Raw genomic sequence first — 18,379 nt, 5'->3', positions numbered from 1 at the left:
ATATAAACGCAACCCTAAAAGACAAAGGATTAAAGTAATATTTAGTTCTCTCTGGATATACTACTCTTTTAATAGTCCTGATATAGTCATTATTGTCACATGAAGCCTCATTTTTAATTTTCAATAGTACCTACCACATTCAAATCAGTGATATGCACATGTGTATTTGTATATCAATCAGTTCACAGGTAGTACCTTAATTTTAAGGATAGTGTACACTTACCTGTGTATTTTGGGGGATTCATGTATACATATACACATATTGAATTTGTTTTTCACTCACTTGTCATTGATGGATTCCACAAAAGTAATGGATGTTGATTCCTTTGGCTGTGAGCTAAGGGAATATAAAGATACAAAGTCAGAAATCACACAAGATTTTATCTTATCATTTTTGCTCAAATAACTACAGTTATTCTGGACATGAACTGGTTGATCTCCAGATGGTCATGTTACACTGGTGTGTATTTCTATTAGAAATGAAACTTTATGGGGGCCAGTGTAGTAGCATAGGTGAAGCTGCCACCTAGGACACTGGCATCTCAGTTGGTGCTTGATCACTACTTGGCTGCTCCAATTCCAACCAAGCTCCTTGCCAAATGTCCCTGGAAAGCAGCAGAAGAAAGTCTAAATGCTTGGGCCATTGCACTCACATAGGTGACCTGAAAGGAGGTTAGGCTTCCTAGCTTTTGCCCAGTCTCATCCCAGCTAATGGGGCCATCTAGCGAGGGAACCTGCAGAGGATAGATCTCTCTGCCCCATCCCTCCTTGTATTTCCATCTTTCAAGTAAGAAATAAAACTTAAAAAAGAAAACACAAATGAAACATCACATGTATGCATATACACATATTGAATTTGTTTTTCACTCACTTGTCATTGATGGATTCCATAGAAGTAATGGATGTTGATTCCTTTGGCTGTGAGCTAAGGGAATATAAAGATACAAAGTCAGAAATCACACAAGATTTTATCTTAACATTTTTGCTCAAATAACTACAGTTATTCTGGACATGAACTGGTTGATCTCCAGATGGTCATGTTGTATCACTGTTTGAACTTGGTGTGTATTTTTATTAGAAATGAAAAATTATGGGCGTCAGTGTAGAGCTATAGGTTAAACTGCCACCTAGGATGCTGCCATCCGATCTGAGCACTTGATCTCCACCTAGCTGCTACACTTCTGATCAAGCCCCCTGCCAATGTGCCTGGGAAATCAGCAGAAGATGGCACAAGTTCTTGCAGCCATTCACCCACATCAGAGACCTGGAAGGAGTCTCTGGCTTCCTGTTTTTTGCCCAGTCTCACACCAGCTATTGCGGCCATCTAGCGAGGGAACCTGCAGAGGACAGATCTCTGTTTTGGCCCCCTCATTGTACTTCTGCCTTTCAAATATAGAAATAAGATAATAAAAAAAAACAGAAATAAAACATCAATTCCACTAAGAGGTAGCTACATGCTGTGAAAATCGCAAGGCTTCTGGATTATGTGAAGCTCTTGATTATTACCTAAATTCCAAGGAATGACTCCAACTTAAAACTTTTCTTATGCATTAATTTTTTATTTGAAAGACAGAATCCCAGAGATGGAGACATTGAGACATCTTCCAGCTATTCGGTTACTCACCAGATGCTTGCAATGGCAGGCCTTAGGCTAGAACAATGCCTGAAGCCAGGGACTTCATCTGGGTCTCCTATGTGGGTGGCAGGGACTGAATTACTTGCAAGAAGCATTGAGAGGGAGCAGGATCAGAACTGGTACAGCCAGGACTCAAACCATAAGTCTGATATGCGATGCCAGTGTTGCAACTGGTGGCTTGACCCAATACATCACAGCACCAGCCCCAACAGCTTTTTGTTTCTCAGCATTTACTTTGAATTCAATTTACTTTTGGTATACATCATTCCATACCACCTATGTTCCCAATTCTCAAGTCTCTCCATCGCCTTCCTACTTTCATACAGGATTCACTTTTCTTCTCCAAACATACAGTCAAGTAATGCAGGCCTAAGCCTGTGGCACCCTCCAATATATATATTTATATATTAAAATAGATTATATATTATATATAATAATATAATTATATTATATAATAACACAATTATATTTATATATATATATAAGTTATATATATGTAAATTGAAGTTATTTACAGATCCTATACTGAGAAGATTTAAATTATGTCAAATATAGTCTATGTTGCTAAGGATACTCCTCATGGTAAATATTGTATCTCTTGACCTTTGTTTCTTTTCATGCCTCTGTGTATATAATGTGTGTGTGTGTGTTTGTGTGTGTGTGTGTGCGTCCATGTTCTGAACATAGTTTTAATATACACATGTATATCTGTGTACACATGTATATCTGGAACAAAATACCATTCTTGTATCATATCCCAAAGAAAAGAGATTGTTGAAGTGCCTGAGAAAGAATTCAAAAGAATTACGGATGGTCAAAGAGATACAACTGAACACAGACAAATAGTTAAAAAAAAATTAGAAAACAATGCACAAAATCAATGAGATATTCAGGAAGGACGTAGACATCCTGAAGAAGAACCAAACAAATCTTGGGAATGAACTCACCAGATCAAATAAAAAATACAGTTGAAAGCCTCAACAACAGACTTGATCAAACAGAAGAAAGAATATCTGAGTTTGAATACAGATCATTTAGAATATCATCTCAGTCATCAAAACAAACAAACAAAAAAGTAAAAAGACAGAATGAAGACAGTCTATGAGACCGTTGGGAAACTACCAAACAAATAAATATCCAAGTTATGGAAATCCCTGAGAGAGAACAGAGGATTAATGGACTAGAAAACCTACTCATTGAAATAATGGCTGAAAACATCCCAGGTTCCTTCCATATCTAGAGAAAGATATGGACATGCTAGGATAGAAGGCCCACAGAACCTCAAATAGACATGACTAGAAAAGAACTTCACCATGACATATTCTGTCAAACTCTCTAAAGTACAACACAAAGAATATTAAAATCTGCCAGAGAAAATTATCAAGTGACCTTCACTAGAAACATCATTAGAAGAGTAACCGTGGTTTCAACAGAAACAATACAGGCCAGGAGAAAACAGAAAGATATAGTCAAGTTCTGAAAAAAAAAAGTCTATCAGAATACTTTGACCAGCTTAGCTATATTTCATGAATGAAGAGATAGATATTCTGAGACAAACAAAAATTGAAGAAAGCGGTCTATATCTGATCAGCTTTATAAACAATGCTTAAAGGAGTTCTATAGATAGAAACAAAGAAGAGAAATATACTTTTGCATGGAAAATGCACTTTGTGTATTTGTAATGAATATCTTTGGCCTATGGGAAAAATGACTCAAAATTCATGTTCAGTTTTTCTACAAAGAGACAGACTCCTATCCATTAGCATACTGAACATTTCCTTTGAGCTTTGTCTAGGGGTTACTCAATGTGAATACCAGAAGGAAGAAATATTCCTCTTATGACATACTCCTCTTTAATCCAAATATATACAAAAACCTAGAAAAAGTAGCTACATATGCTACTGTGAGAACACATTAAAGGAGTGTAAAAGACTGTCTCTTGCCATGCTTCCTGCCTACAACTACCAAGTCTTTGCTTGCAAAATGGGTTCTCTTCTCCCTAGGATCACTGTGCATCACACTCACAGGTATTTTGATATTTGCCTAGGTTCTAAATGGTGATAGGCTCTGGTTTCTAGTCTCTAAAGTTCACAAACATACCATGAGTACATATTTTCATTACTTATCAATAGTCCCCTTGAATGTAAATGGCTTCAACTCTCCTGTTAAAAGACAGACTAGCTGAATGGATTAAAATCAAAACCCATCTATTTGCTGCCTATCATAAACATATCTCACCAACTAAGATGCACGCAGACTGAAAGTGAAAGGAGGGAAAAAGATATTCCATGCAATTTTTGATGATTATTCATGCACACACCCATTCATATACACACACACCACACATATACACACACAAATAAATATATGTAATCTGACATAAATGCAACCCTAGAAGACTAGTGTTTAAAGTAATAGTTATTTCACTCTGGATATACTTCTGTTTTAAGAGTCCTGAGCTAATTATTATTGTAACATTAATCCTCATTTTAAATCAAATATACCTACCATGATGTGCACATATGTATTTAAATATTATTCAGTTGACAGGTAGTAACATACCTGTGTCTTTTGGGGGATTCATGTATACAAATACACACTGAGTTTGTATTTCACTCACTTGTCACTGATGGATTCCACATATATACTAGATGTTGATTCTCCTGAGTGTGACCTAAGGGAATATAACGGTATATAATCAGAAGTCACACGAGGTTTTATCTTATTATTTTAGCTCAAATGACTACAGTTACTCTTGACGTGAACACAATAGACCAAATGAGACCTAACAATATCTACAGAAGTTTTCATCCTAAAGTTGCAGAATACACATTCTTCTCAGCAGTGCATGGAACTTTCTCCAGGATTAACTACATACTAGGCCATAAAGCAACTCTCAGCAAATTAAAAAAAAATTGAAATCATACCATGCATCTTCTAAGACCACAATGGAATGAAGCTGGAAATCAGCAACTTGAGAATCTCTAGAGCATATGCAAACACATGGAGTTTGAATAACACGTTCCTGAATGAACAGTGGTTCATAGGAGAAATCAAAACTATTCTGGAAACGAAGATGACAACACTTATCAAAACTTACGGGATACAGCAAAAGCAGTGTTAAGAGCAAAGTTTATAGCAATAGGTGCCTACATCAAGGAATTGGAAAGGCACCAAATAAATGACCTATCATTGCAACTCAAGGATCTAGAAAAATGACAGCAAAGCAAACCCAAAGCTAGTAGGAGAAAAGAAATAATTCAAATTAGAGAGAAATCAACAAAATTGAATTCAAAAAACAATACAAAAGATCAGCAAAATGAAGAGCTGGTTTTTTGAAAAAACAAACAGAATTGAAACATCATCAGACATTACTACAAAGAGTTGTATACCAGCAAACAGGGAAATCTATCAGAAATGGATAGATTCCTGGACACATACAACCTCCCTAATTTGAGCCATGAAGACACAGAAAACCTAAACAGACCCATAACCAAGACAGAAATTGAATCAGTAATAAATGCCCTCCCAAAAAAGAAAAGCCCAGGACTAGATGGATTCACTGCTGAATTCTACCAGTCATTTAAAGAAGAACTAACTAAAACTCTTCTCAAGTTATTCAAAACAATTGAAAGAGAGGGGATCCTCCCAAATTCTATGAAGCCAGCATCACCTTAATTTCTAAACCTGAAAAAGATTAATAGAGAAAGAGAATACAGACCAATTTTCCTGATGATCATAGTCGCAAAAAGCCTCAACAAAATTCTAGCCAATAGAATCCAACAACACACCAGAAAGATCACCCACCCAGACCAAGTGGGATTTTTCCCTGGTATGCAGGGATGGTTCAACATTTGCAAATCTATCAATGTGATGCACTACATTAACAAACTGCTGAAGAAAAACCATATGGTTATCTCAATAGATGCAGAGAAAGCATTTGATAAAATGCAAGTCTTTGATTGTTAAAACCCTCAGCAAACTGGACATAGAAGGAACATTCCTCAACAAAATCATGGCAATTTATGACAAACCCACAGCCAGCATCATACTGAATGCGGAAATGTTGGAAGCATTTCCACTGAGATCTGGTACCAGACAGGGATGCCCACTCTCAGCATTGCTATTTGATATAGTACTGGAAGTTTTAGCCAGAGCCATTAGGCAAGAAAAAAAATCAAAGGGGTACAAATTGGGAAGGAAGAAGTCAAACTATCCCTCTTTGCAGATGATATGATTCTTTATTTAGGGGATCCAAAGAACTCCACCAAGAGACTATTGAAACTCACTGAAGAGTTTGGTAAAGCACCAGGATATAAAATCAGTACACAAAAATCAGGAGCCTTTGTACACACAGGCAATGCCACGGCTGAGAAAGAACTTCTAAGATCAATCACATCACCACAGCTACAAAATCAAATACCTTGGAATAAACTTAATCAAGGATGTCCAAGGTATCTATAATTAGAATTACAAAACTTTAAAGAAATAGAAAAAGGTACAAAAAATGGAAAAATCTTCCATGTTCATAGATTGGTAGAATTAATGTCATCAAAATGTCCATTCTTCCAAAAGCAATTTACCGATTCAATGCAATACTAATCAAAATACCACAGACATTCTTCCCAGATGCAGAAAAAAAATGAATCTGAAATTCATATGGAGGCACAGGACATCTAAATAGCTAAAGCAATCTTATACAACAAAAACAGAGCTGGAGGCATCACAATACCTGATTTTAAGACATACTACAGGGCAGTTATAATCAAAACAGCCTGGTACTGGTACAGAAACAGATGGATAGACCAATGGAACAATTAGAAACACCAGAAACAATCCAAAGATCTACAACCAACAGATTTCTCATCAGAGACCCTAAAAGCTAAGAGAGAATGGTGATATATAGTCCAAGAATAAAAGAAAAAATTGTCTTCAGAATAGTGAACCCTGCAAAGCTCTCATTTATGAATGAAGGTGTAATAAAGACCTTCCATAACAAACAGAAATTGAAAGAATTTGTCACCACCAACCCAGCCTTACAAGAGATGCTTAAGGATGTGCTGCACACAGAAACACAGAAACATAGTTATCACTATGAAAGAAGGTAAAGGCAGAAAACCTCTCAGTAAAAGTACAAAGGAAATACAAAATAAAAAATAGGAATGTTTATGGAAAGATGGTAGGGCAAAGTTGTTATTTATCAGTAGTCTCCTTGAATTTAAATGACCTATCTATCCAGGTAAATGACAGAGACTGGTTCAATGGATTAAAAAAGAAAACCCATCTGGGGCCAGTGCCATGGCTCACTTGGTTAATCCTCCACCTGTGGTGCCAGCTTCCCATTTGGGTGCCAGTTCTAGTCCTGGCTGCTGCTCTTCCAGTCCAGCTCTCTGCTATGGCCTGGGAGGGCATTGGAGGATGGCCCAAGTGTTTAGGCCCCTGCACCCACATGGGAGACTGGGAAGAAGCCCCTGGCTCCTGGCTTCAGATCGGCACAGTGTCATAGCGGCCATTTGTGGAGTGAACCAACGGAAGGAAGACATATCTCTCTCTCTCTCTCTCTCTCTCTGTCTATAACTCTACCTGTCAAATAAAAAAAAAGAAAAAAAAAAGAAAACCCATCTATTTGCTGCCTACAAGAAACACATCTCACCAACAAGATACATGCAGGCTGAAAATGAAAGGAGGGAAAAGATATTCCATGTGCTTTTTGATGATTATTCATGTAGACACCCATACATATGCAAACACACCACATATACACACACAGATAAATGTATATAATCTGACATAAATGCAAACCTGAAAGACAAGGGGAAATAGTTATTTCCTTAATAACAATTATATACTTATTTAAGAGTTCTGAGACAGTCATTGTCACATGAGGCCTCATTTTTAGTTTTCAAAAATATCTACCATGTCCAAATTAATGATATTCACATGTGTATTTTTATATCAATCAGTTCACAGGTAGTACCTTAATTTTAAGTATTGTGTATTGTTACCTGTGTCTTTTGGGGGATTCATGTATACATATACACATATTGAATTTGTTTTTCACTCACTTGTCATTGATGGATTCCACATAAGTAATGGATGTCGATTCTTTTGGCTGTGAGCTAAGGGAATATAAAGATACAAAGTCAGAAATCACACAATATTTTATGTTATTATTTTTGCTCACATGACTACATTTATTATGGACATGAACTGGTTGATCTCCAGATGGCCATATTATATCACTGCACATGGTTTGTATTTTTATTAGAAATGAAGCTTTATGAGGGCCAATGCAGTGGCATTGATTAAGCTGCCATCTAGGATCCTGGCATCAGAACTGGGCACTCAATCTCTCCTTGGCTGGTCCACTTCCAATCAAGCTCCTTGCACAATGTGCCTGGGATATCAGAGGAAGTTGGTCTAAGTCTTGGGTCCATGTACCCACATGAGAGACCTGAAAGGAGGTTCTGGCTTCCTGGCTTTAGGGGCCATCTAGGGAATGAATCTGCAGATGACAGATATCTCTGTCTTGTCCCCCTCATCAGTACTTCTACCTTTCAAATAAATAAATTTTTTTTAAAAATCAGAAATGAAACATTACATCCCACTAAGGGATAGCTATGTCCTGTGAAAATAGCAAGGCTTCTAAATTCCTAGGAGTGACTGTAGTCTTAAAACTTTTCTTAAAGATTAGTTTGTTCATTTGAAAGACAGAATCCTAGAGAGGGAGACATAGATCTTCCATCTACTAGTTTACTCCTCAAATGCCTGCAATGACTGGGCCTAGACTAAGCCAAAGCCAGAAGCCAGCTACTTCATCTGGGTCTCCCATGTAGGTGTCAGGGACTCAATTTCTTGGGCCATCTTCTGCTTGCTTCTTGGAAGCACTGGGAGGGAGCAGGATCATTAGCGGTGCAGCCAGTACTCAAACTGTAAGTCTAATATAGGATGCCAGAGTCAAGTGGTGGCTTAACCCACTGCACAAAAACATCACCCCCAACAGCATTTTGTTTCTTCAGCATTTCCTTTGAATTCAATTTACGTTTGGTACACATCACTCCAAACCACCTATATAACAATTCTCAAGTCTCTCAATCGCCTTCCTACTTTCATACAGATTTCACTTTCCTTCTCTGAACATACAGCCAAGTAACTGCAGGCCTGAGCCTGCAGCACTCTCCAAAATAACACTGGGTTGGGGCCACCAAACTCATATAGTGACGGAGCACTGGAGTATGAGAGACACATCCAGGTTCCATTAGTTCTGATCATTTCTGCTAAGGAAGTCACTCTTTCCTGTCCATTATTTTCTTTTTTGCTTCCCATAGATTTCTTTCTTTCTGTGGCTCAATGCAGTAGAGACAATAAATGGAAAGCTTTAGTTATATATGTATATATATATATATATATAATTGAAGTTATTTACAGATCTTATTGTGAGAAGATTTAGATTATGTCAAATAGAGTCTAAGTTGCTAAGGATACTTCTCCCAGTAAATATTATATATCTTGACCTCTATTTCTTTTCATGGCTTCTGTGTATATTGTGTCTGTGTGTGCATATGCATGCTTTGGACAGATGTTTGAATATCAACATGTATATATATTATACATTTGTATAAATATAGCTATGTACACAAATTTATTTCAAAAATTTCATATAAAGTGTACATTACATTTTAATTATATTTTCACATTAATTATTAGAAATGCTCAAAGACACATTTATGTCTGTGTGCACATGTATGTCTGGAACAAAATACCATTCTTGTATTAGGTCCCAAAGAAGAGAGATTGATGAAATGCCTGGAAAAGTATTCAAAAGAATAATTATATGGTGGTCAAAGAGATACAACTGAACACAGATAAATAGCTAAACAAAATCAGAAAACAATGCACAAAATCAATGAGAAATTCAGGAAGGAGATAGACATCCTAAAGAAGAACCAGACAAATCTTGGGGATGAACTCACCAGATCAAATAAAAAATATAGTTGATGTTGAAATCTTTACTTAGTACATACTAAATTGATCTTCTGTATATAAAGATAATTGAAAATGACTCTTGATGAAGAATGGGATGGGAGAGGGAGTGGAATATGGGATGATTGTGGGTAGGAGGGTGATTACGGGGGGGAAAACCGCTATAATCCAAAAGTTGTACTTTGAAAATTTATATTTATCTAATAAAAATTGAAAAATACAGTTGAAAGGCTCAACAACAGACTTGATCAAACAGAAGAAAGAATATCTGAGTTTGAATACAGATCATTTAGAATATCATCTCAGTCATCAAAACAAACAAACAAAAAAGTAAAAAGACAGAATGAAGACAGTCTATGAGACCGTTGGGAAACTACCAAACAAATAAATATCCAAGTTATGGAAATCCCTGAGAGAGAACAGAGGATTAATGGACTAGAAAACCTACTCATTGAAATAATGGCTGAAAACATCCCAGGTTCCTTCCATATCTAGAGAAAGATATGGACATGCTAGGATAGAAGGCCCACAGAACCTCAAATAGACATGACTAGAAAAGAACTTCACCATGACATATTCTGTCAAACTCTCTAAAGTACAACACAAAGAATATTAAAATCTGCCAGAGAAAATTATCAAGTGACCTTCACTAGAAACATCATTAGAAGAGTAACCGTGGTTTCAACAGAAACAATACAGGCCAGGAGAAAACAGAAAGATATAGTCAAGTTCTGAAAAAAAAAAGTCTATCAGAATACTTTGACCAGCTTAGCTATATTTCATGAATGAAGAGATAGATATTCTGAGACAAACAAAAATTGAAGAAAGCGGTCTATATCTGATCAGCTTTATAAACAATGCTTAAAGGAGTTCTATAGATAGAAACAAAGAAGAGAAATATACTTTTGCATGGAAAATGCACTTTGTGTATTTGTAATGAATATCTTTGGCCTATGGGAAAAATGACTCAAAATTCATGTTCAGTTTTTCTACAAAGAGCCTCCTACCCATCAGCTTCTTTCACCTGTGCCTGCAACAGCCAGAACTGGCCTGTGCCAAAGCATGGAACCAGGAACTCAACCTGAGTCTCCCAAATGCTTGGCAAGGATCCAACTACCTATCACCTGCTGCATTTTAGCATTCACATTACTAGGAAGTTGAACCAGGGATGGGGCCAGCACTCAACACAGGAACTCTGATATGGGAAGATGTCCATTATTACAGCATAAATTTCCCTGCCCTAAAACTTCCCTGTCTCCTACCTATTCATTCCTCTACTCATCCACCAGTGCCTGACAACTACTGCTCATTTTTCCTGTCTCTATACCTTTCTAGAATGTCATATAGCTAGAATCATATAGTAAGTAGCCTTGTCATATTGGCTTCTTTAACTTAACCATATGCATTCAAGGTTTCAGCAAGTTTTGTCATGGCTACATGGTTCAAATATTTTTAGTGCTGACAAATATGCCATTTTATGTACATGCTGGTTTGTTTATACACTCCTCTATCGAAGGATATGTTGGTTGCTTCCAATGCTTAATAATTATGAATAAAGCTGCTAGAAATATCTGTATGTCAGTTTCCATGTGGACATAACTTTCAAGCCAATTGAGTAAATACTTAAGGGTGCATTTTCTGGGTTGTATAGTGAGACTATGTTTGGCTTTGCAAGAAACTGTCAAACTGTTTTGGAAAGTGGCTGCATTATCTTGCATTCCCACCAGCAATGAATGAGGGTTCCCACTGTTCCACATCCTTGCCAGTATTTGGTATTTTCAGTATATTGGTATATTTCAGTATTTTGGCATATTTCAGGGATTTTAGCCCTTCTAATAGACATTTTTTTAGTATCTTATCGTGTTAATTTGCAATTCTCTACCACTGTATGACTGTGAGCATGTTTTGATATGCTTAAGGACTGTCTGTATATCTTCAGGGTGAGGTGTCTGGTCAAAGGGTTGTTATGTTTTCCTGCAAAAATCATTCCTTTATCATTACTTAATGGCCCTTGTTACAAATGACAATTTCCTTACTTTGAACTCTGCCTTTTCTGAAATTAATACAGCCATTCTTGCTTTTTCAAAATTAGTGTCAGCACGAAATGGCTTCCTCTATTCTCTCATTTTTATTCTACTTGTGTCTTTATACGTAAAGTAGGTTTCTTGCAAACACTATTTGGTTGGATATTATTTGTGATCGTTTCTATCTGACCCTATCCTTTAGTAATGTTGTATTAGGTTATTTACATTTAAAGTGACTTTAATACAGTGATATTAATCGGTGACTTTTTCATACTTCTCTGAGTTCACTGTATAAAAGTCCTTTAACCCCTTTACCCACATGGGAGACCTAGAAGCTGCTCCTGGCTCCTAGCTTCAGCCTTGCCCAACCCTGGTCCTTGGGCCCATTTGGGGAGATGGCCAGGGGATGGAAGCACTCTCTATTTCTCTTCTCTGTAAAAGAAACAAAGAAATCAGCCGGCACCGTGGCTCACTAGGCTAATCCTCTGCCTGTGGCGCTGGCACCCAGGTTCCAGTCCCGGTTGGCATGCCGGTTCTGTCCCGGTTGCTCCTCTTCCAGTCCAGCTCTCTGCTGTGGCCCCGGAAGGCAGTGTAGGATGGCCCAAGTCCTTGCGCCCTGCACCCACATGGGAGATCAGGAACTCTGGGGGACACCGCCGTGGTGTAGTGGGTAAACCCCAGTCTGCAGTGCCAGGCCTCCCACATGGGTGCTGGTCGTGGCTTAGCTGCTGCACTTCTGATCCAGCTTTCTGCTGGTGCACCTAAGAGGGCAGCAGAGGACTCCTGCACCCACATGGGAAATCTAGAGGAAGCTCCTGGCTCTTTAGTTCATACTGGCCCAGTTCCACCATTGCAGCCATTTGGGAAGTGGACCAGCATTTGCAAGGCCTCTCTGTCTCTGTCTCTGTCTCTGTCTCTGTCTCTGTCTCTCTATCTACCTACCTACCTCTCTAACACTCTCACATGAATAAAAATAATTCTTTTAAAGAATTTGTTCGAACTCACCATTCATTAGGGTCTTCCATAGTGACAGAGTGCAGTTTACCCTGGTTTGGGCTAAGAGATTATAAAGCAAAAGTACACAATCAGAAAGGAGGCTGATTTTAAGCTAAGTTTTTCAGATGAAATCAGTACAGTTATTCTAGATACAAATGGATTTTTACTCATATGTTTGGGGGTCCTTCCAAAAGTTTGTGGAAATTAAATAAGAACGTAAGTACTTTAGTGCAAAATAATTTTATTTTTATTTATTAATGATGTTGATTCATCCATGTGTGACCTAGTAGATTATAAACTTACTTTGTTGGATCCAAGAGCTATAGGTACTCATAAACTAGGTGGTCTTTAGTCACTACTTAAACCCAGTGTTGATGGTATTAGGAACACGACTTCATATTTCAGGTATAAACTTCTTAGTGATATGAACTTAGTAATGCTCTAGATATAATTAAAACTATTATTAACTTAGTCCCAGAGAGGGATAGCCCTTTGTGGTGTCACTTCCTTCTACTCAACTTCAATTTGTAGGGACACATCACTCTCACCTCACCTAAATTCTTGATTCTCAAGTCTCACCTTCACCTCCTTACTTTCACCCATGTTTGTGGTTCTTGTCCATGAGATATGGTCAGGTAGCTGCAGACCTGAGTCAGGGGTTCATTCATCCAATAGTGTGTCTGGCATGGGTTATGGGTGTCTTGAGGCTTTGGGACATTTCTAGGGTCTGTTAGTTTTATTTTTCTGTGCTTAGGGCTCCTCTGCTCTGTGCTCAATTTTACCTTCTCCTTATTGCAAACAGGATTCCTCCTCAATTCCTTTTTGTTATAGAATGAATATTGTCCCCCGAATTTGATTGTTTCTATCCTTAGCCTTGTAACTCACAATGTGAGCTGATGTGCTAATAGGCTCACTGGAAACTAAGCAGTTAAGACGAGGTTCTATTGGCATAGAGTGAGCTCCTGATCCAATATGACTGGTGTCCTTATAAAAAGAAAAATGTGAACGCAGGCACAAACAGAAAGCATGCCATGTGCATATGTGAGCAGAGACCTGGGTAAGGAATCTAAGTGCCAAGGAATACCATAGATGGACAGCAATTGGCAATAGCTAGGAGAGAGGCATAGAACAGATACGTTGTTACTGACCTCCAAAAAGCCTATGTGCAGTAGTTCATTTTCCAGTTCTAACCCCTAGGTCTGTTATATAATAAACTTGTTTAAGACACTCAGCTTGTCATGTGTTGTTACATTAGCTCTAGCAAATGAACACTGCCCACTCTACTACAGTTGCATGCACAAATGATCTGATAGTTTTCCAAGAATTTTGGAACTAGTTATCAAGATGGGAAGAAGTCTGTTTCTTCTGACCTGTTCCTCTTTTATAGAACTGGATGCAAAAAAGGAAAAAAAGTTACAAACAAAAGCTGGCACTGCCAATACTTTAGAAACAGTTTTGAAGGAAATCTACATTTAATATGTATTTAGACATATGTGTATATATCTGTATACAAGTAGGTATCTGACCTTTCATTTTCGACTCCGCCATGAGTGGATACTGCTTCATTTAGAGCAGGGCTGAGGATTAAATTGTACATAATCAAACACCACGTGAATCCATGAACTTCATTTTTTATTCAAATTAGTTGTAATTGATCTACAATTTTAAATTGGTTAAACCTAAAAAGTCGCAGTTATTTAAAAATTTCAGAAGAAATCAGCACAGTTATTCTAGATACAAATGGATTTTTACTCATATGTTTGAGGGTCCTTCCAAAAGTTTGTGGAAGTGTGTCTGGCATGGATTATGGGTATCTTGAGGCTTTGGGACATTTCTAGGGTCTGTTAGTTTTATTTTTCTGTGCTTAGGGCTCCTCTGCTCTGTGCTCAATTTTACCTTTTCCTTAGTGCAAACAGGATTCCTCCTCAATTCCTTTTTGTTATAGAATGAATATTGTCCCCCGAATTTGATTGTTTCTATCCTTAGCCTTGTAACTCACAATGTGAGCTGATGTGCTAATAGGCTCACTCCTTTTTGTCCAAAGTAAAAAAGTTTTATATGGTGGAAATTAAGTTCTTAGGCCTATAAAGTAAATATTCATGCCTCAAGACTTTTTGAAAATTTTATTAACTGTAACAATTTCATTATCTATGGGTTTAATGATATTAAAACACATGTACACAGCATACACTGACCAAATCAGGGTAATTAGCATTTTCATCTCATTATTCTTTCATTATGTTTGGAGATGCTGAGATTCCCTCTTCCAGTTCTTTGTAAAATATGTAATAGGCTATCGTCACCCCACTGTGCTGTGGAACTCTAGGACTTTCTCCTTCTAACTTTCTTTCGATACCCATTGTGCAGCCACTCTCTGTAACTACCTCCTAGACCTCTTCAAGTTCTAAGTACCTATACCTCTTGTCCCATCTGATTTCCTGCTTTAACAGCCTCCCTCTCACCATCTCCTTGATTAAACCCATCATGGTTGCCTTTCCTGCTCCATAGATAGGGTTGACTCACTGCAGGCTAGAAGCAAGAGTTCCACCCAGTGTGATGGTGGGTTTGGGCTGAGTGGATTAGCCTCACATGGTGGCAGTGCCCTGGAGCATGAGGGATTAATCCTGGGAAGATTAGCTCCTTTCTTTGCACTGAGGCCTCCTGTGCTCCCTGCCTACATCTACCAAGTGTTTGCTTCCAAAATGGGTTCTCTTCTCCCTTGTGTCACTGTGCATCTCACACACAGGTATTCTGATAGTTGCCTGGGTTCTGAATTGTGATAGGCTCAGGTTTCTAGTTTCTGAGGTACACAAACATATCATGACTACATATTTTCTGACCTGGCTCACTTTTTTACATCTAGGTAGAAAACACAAACAGGTTACACGCAGACACTGACAGGCTGTAAATTAGCTGTGTGTTGTCATAACGACTCCAAAATGGTTCCCCATGCAGATAACAGAAAACAAACTCACCTATTATTGACATTCTGGTTAGGGACAACCAAAATGTCTGTCAACGGATTATCATCCCTGTGAAAACAAACGGAAAAAAAAAAAAAAACCCATCAGACAATTTGGATGAAATGATGCTCTTTCCAGACAGGAGTTTCAGGGAACAAAGAATAAGTCATACATGCGAAAGCCTAGAGCCACATGATGGGAACTAAAGCCACAGTTTAGGATCATGGCAGCGAGACCTGTAAGCCTGCCTCAAAATACGCTTGTGTGTGTATGTGAGGGGGCGTGTGTCCTTGTGAATGTAATTATTTACTAGAAATAGAAGGAAGCAAGGGGAAGCACCAATGTGATGGTTAAGATTCCTTCCCCACATTCTGTTCTCTGTCTCATTCTGGTCAATGTCAGAGAACTTTGGGAAGTGAGAGGGAAATGACAGTGTAGGGATGGGGAAATCCATCTGGATAAAAGTTGACGTAAGGTTACAAATAAAGGGGTGGGGAAAATGCTGGAACAATGACAGTTGAATGGCAAAAATTAGTCCCTGGTGGCCATTTGGTTAGCCTGAAGCCAGTAATGTAGGTCAGCATCTACCTAAACTATAAGATTTTATAAACTGAAGAGAGAGCATGAGATCAGAATGATTATTTTTCTTTGTACTTTGTTTCTAGTATACCTTATTTTTTAGAGAAAATTTATTTGTGGAAAAATCAAAGTACTGAAAGTTTCCATATACTGATTATACTCATTCTGTCTCAGACAGTTTCTTCTATTCCTAACACCTTATATTCTTGTGGTACACTTGCTAATATACCAAATAAAACCCATAGTTGAGGTCCATTCATTGTATTGCACAGTTCTGTGTGTTTTGCTAAATGCATGGTGTCATTGTCCATCATTACAGCATAAATTTCCCTGCCCTAAAACTTCCCTGTCTCCTACCTATTCATTCCTCTACTCATCCACCAGTGCCTGACAACTACTGCTCATTTTTCCTGTCTCTATACCTTTCTAGAATGTCATATAGCTAGAATCATATAGTAAGTAGCCTTGTCATATTGGCTTCTTTAACTTAACCATATGCATTCAAGGTTTCAGCAAGTTTTGTCATGGCTACATGGTTCAAATATTTTTAGTGCTGACAAATATGCCATTTTATGTACATGCTGGTTTGTTTATACACTCCTCTATCGAAGGATATGTTGGTTGCTTCCAATGCTTAATAATTATGAATAAAGCTGCTAGAAATATCTGTATGTCAGTTTCCATGTGGACATAACTTTCAAGCCAATTGAGTAAATACTTAAGGGTGCATTTTCTGGGTTGTATAGTGAGACTATGTTTGGCTTTGCAAGAAACTGTCAAACTGTTTTGGAAAGTGGCTGCATTATCTTGCATTCCCACCAGCAATGAATGAGGGTTCCCACCGCTCCACATCCTTGCCAGTATTTGGTATTTTCAGTATATTGGTATATTTCAGTATTTTGGCATATTTCAGGGATTTTAGCCCTTCTAATAGACATTTTTTTAGTATCTTATCGTGTTAATTTGCAATTCTCTACCACTGTATGACTGTGAGCATGTTTTGATATGCTTAAGGACTGTCTGTATATCTTCAGGGTGAGGTGTCTGGTCAAAGGGTTGTTATGTTTTCCTGCAAAAATCATTCCTTTATCATTACTTAATGGCCCTTGTTACAAATGACAATTTCCTTACTTTGAACTCTGCCTTTTCTGAAATTAATACAGCCATTCTTGCTTTTTCAAAATTAGTGTCAGCACGAAATGGCTTCCTCTATTCTCTCATTTTTATCCTACTTGTGTCTTTATACGTAAAGTAGGTTTCTTGCAAACACTATTTGGTTGGATATTATTTGTGATCGTTTCTATCTGACCCTATCCTTTAGTAATGTTGTATTAGGTTATTTACATTTAAAGTGACTTTAATACAGTGATATTAATCGGTGACTTTTTCATACTTCTCTGAGTTCACTGTATAAAAGTCCTTTAACCCCTTTACCCACATGGGAGACCTAGAAGCTGCTCCTGGCTCCTAGCTTCAGCCTTGCCCAACCCTGGTCCTTGGGCCCATTTGGGGAGATGGCCAGGGGATGGAAGCACTCTCTATTTCTCTTCTCTGTAAAAGAAACAAAGAAATCAGCCGGCACCGTGGCTCACTAGGCTAATCCTCTGCCTGTGGCGCTGGCACCCAGGTTCCAGTCCCGGTTGGCATGCCGGTTCTGTCCCGGTTGCTCCTCTTCCAGTCCAGCTCTCTGCTGTGGCCCCGGAAGGCAGTGTAGGATGGCCCAAGTCCTTGCGCCCTGCACCCACATGGGAGATCAGGAACTCTGGGGGACACCGCCGTGGTGTAGTGGGTAAACCCCAGTCTGCAGTGCCAGGCCTCCCACATGGGTGCTGGTCGTGGCTTAGCTGCTGCACTTCTGATCCAGCTTTCTGCTGGTGCACCTAAGAGGGCAGCAGAGGACTCCTGCACCCACATGGGAAATCTAGAGGAAGCTCCTGGCTCTTTAGTTCATACTGGCCCAGTTCCACCATTGCAGCCATTTGGGAAGTGGACCAGCATTTGCAAGGCCTCTCTGTCTCTGTCTCTGTCTCTGTCTCTGTCTCTGTCTCTCTATCTACCTACCTACCTACCTACCTCTCTAACACTCTCACATGAATAAAAATAATTCTTTTAAAGAATTTGTTCGAACTCACCATTCATTAGGGTCTTCCATAGTGACAGAGTGCAGTTTACCCTGGTTTGGGCTAAGAGATTATAAA

The 18,379-nt window shown here is 38.4% G+C and overlaps 1 protein-coding gene across 1 annotated transcript in view; it reads right to left on the bottom strand.

Annotated features, from left to right (window-relative positions):
• Nucleotides 1–9,015, bottom strand: part of LOC138843815 (uro-adherence factor A-like) — a 31,710-nt gene extending 22,695 nt beyond the window's left edge. The window contains exons 1-4 of the mRNA XM_070048951.1: nucleotides 7,702–9,015; nucleotides 4,257–4,310; nucleotides 872–925; nucleotides 284–337 (exon numbers count right to left, since the gene is read on the bottom strand). Coding sequence (XP_069905052.1) covers nucleotides 284–337; nucleotides 872–925; nucleotides 4,257–4,310; nucleotides 7,702–7,886 — 347 coding nt within the window. The 5' untranslated portion in view covers nucleotides 7,887–9,015. The remainder of the gene's footprint in view (nucleotides 1–283; nucleotides 338–871; nucleotides 926–4,256; nucleotides 4,311–7,701) is intronic.
• Nucleotides 9,016–18,379: the final 9,364 nt, after the last annotated feature.

Source organism: Oryctolagus cuniculus, chromosome 9 (assembly GCF_964237555.1).
Source record: "Oryctolagus cuniculus chromosome 9, mOryCun1.1, whole genome shotgun sequence".
NCBI lineage: Eukaryota > Metazoa > Chordata > Mammalia > Lagomorpha > Leporidae > Oryctolagus > Oryctolagus cuniculus.
The sequence above is the reverse complement of the archived record's forward strand: the minus strand, read 5'-3'. Positions and strand labels throughout refer to the sequence as shown.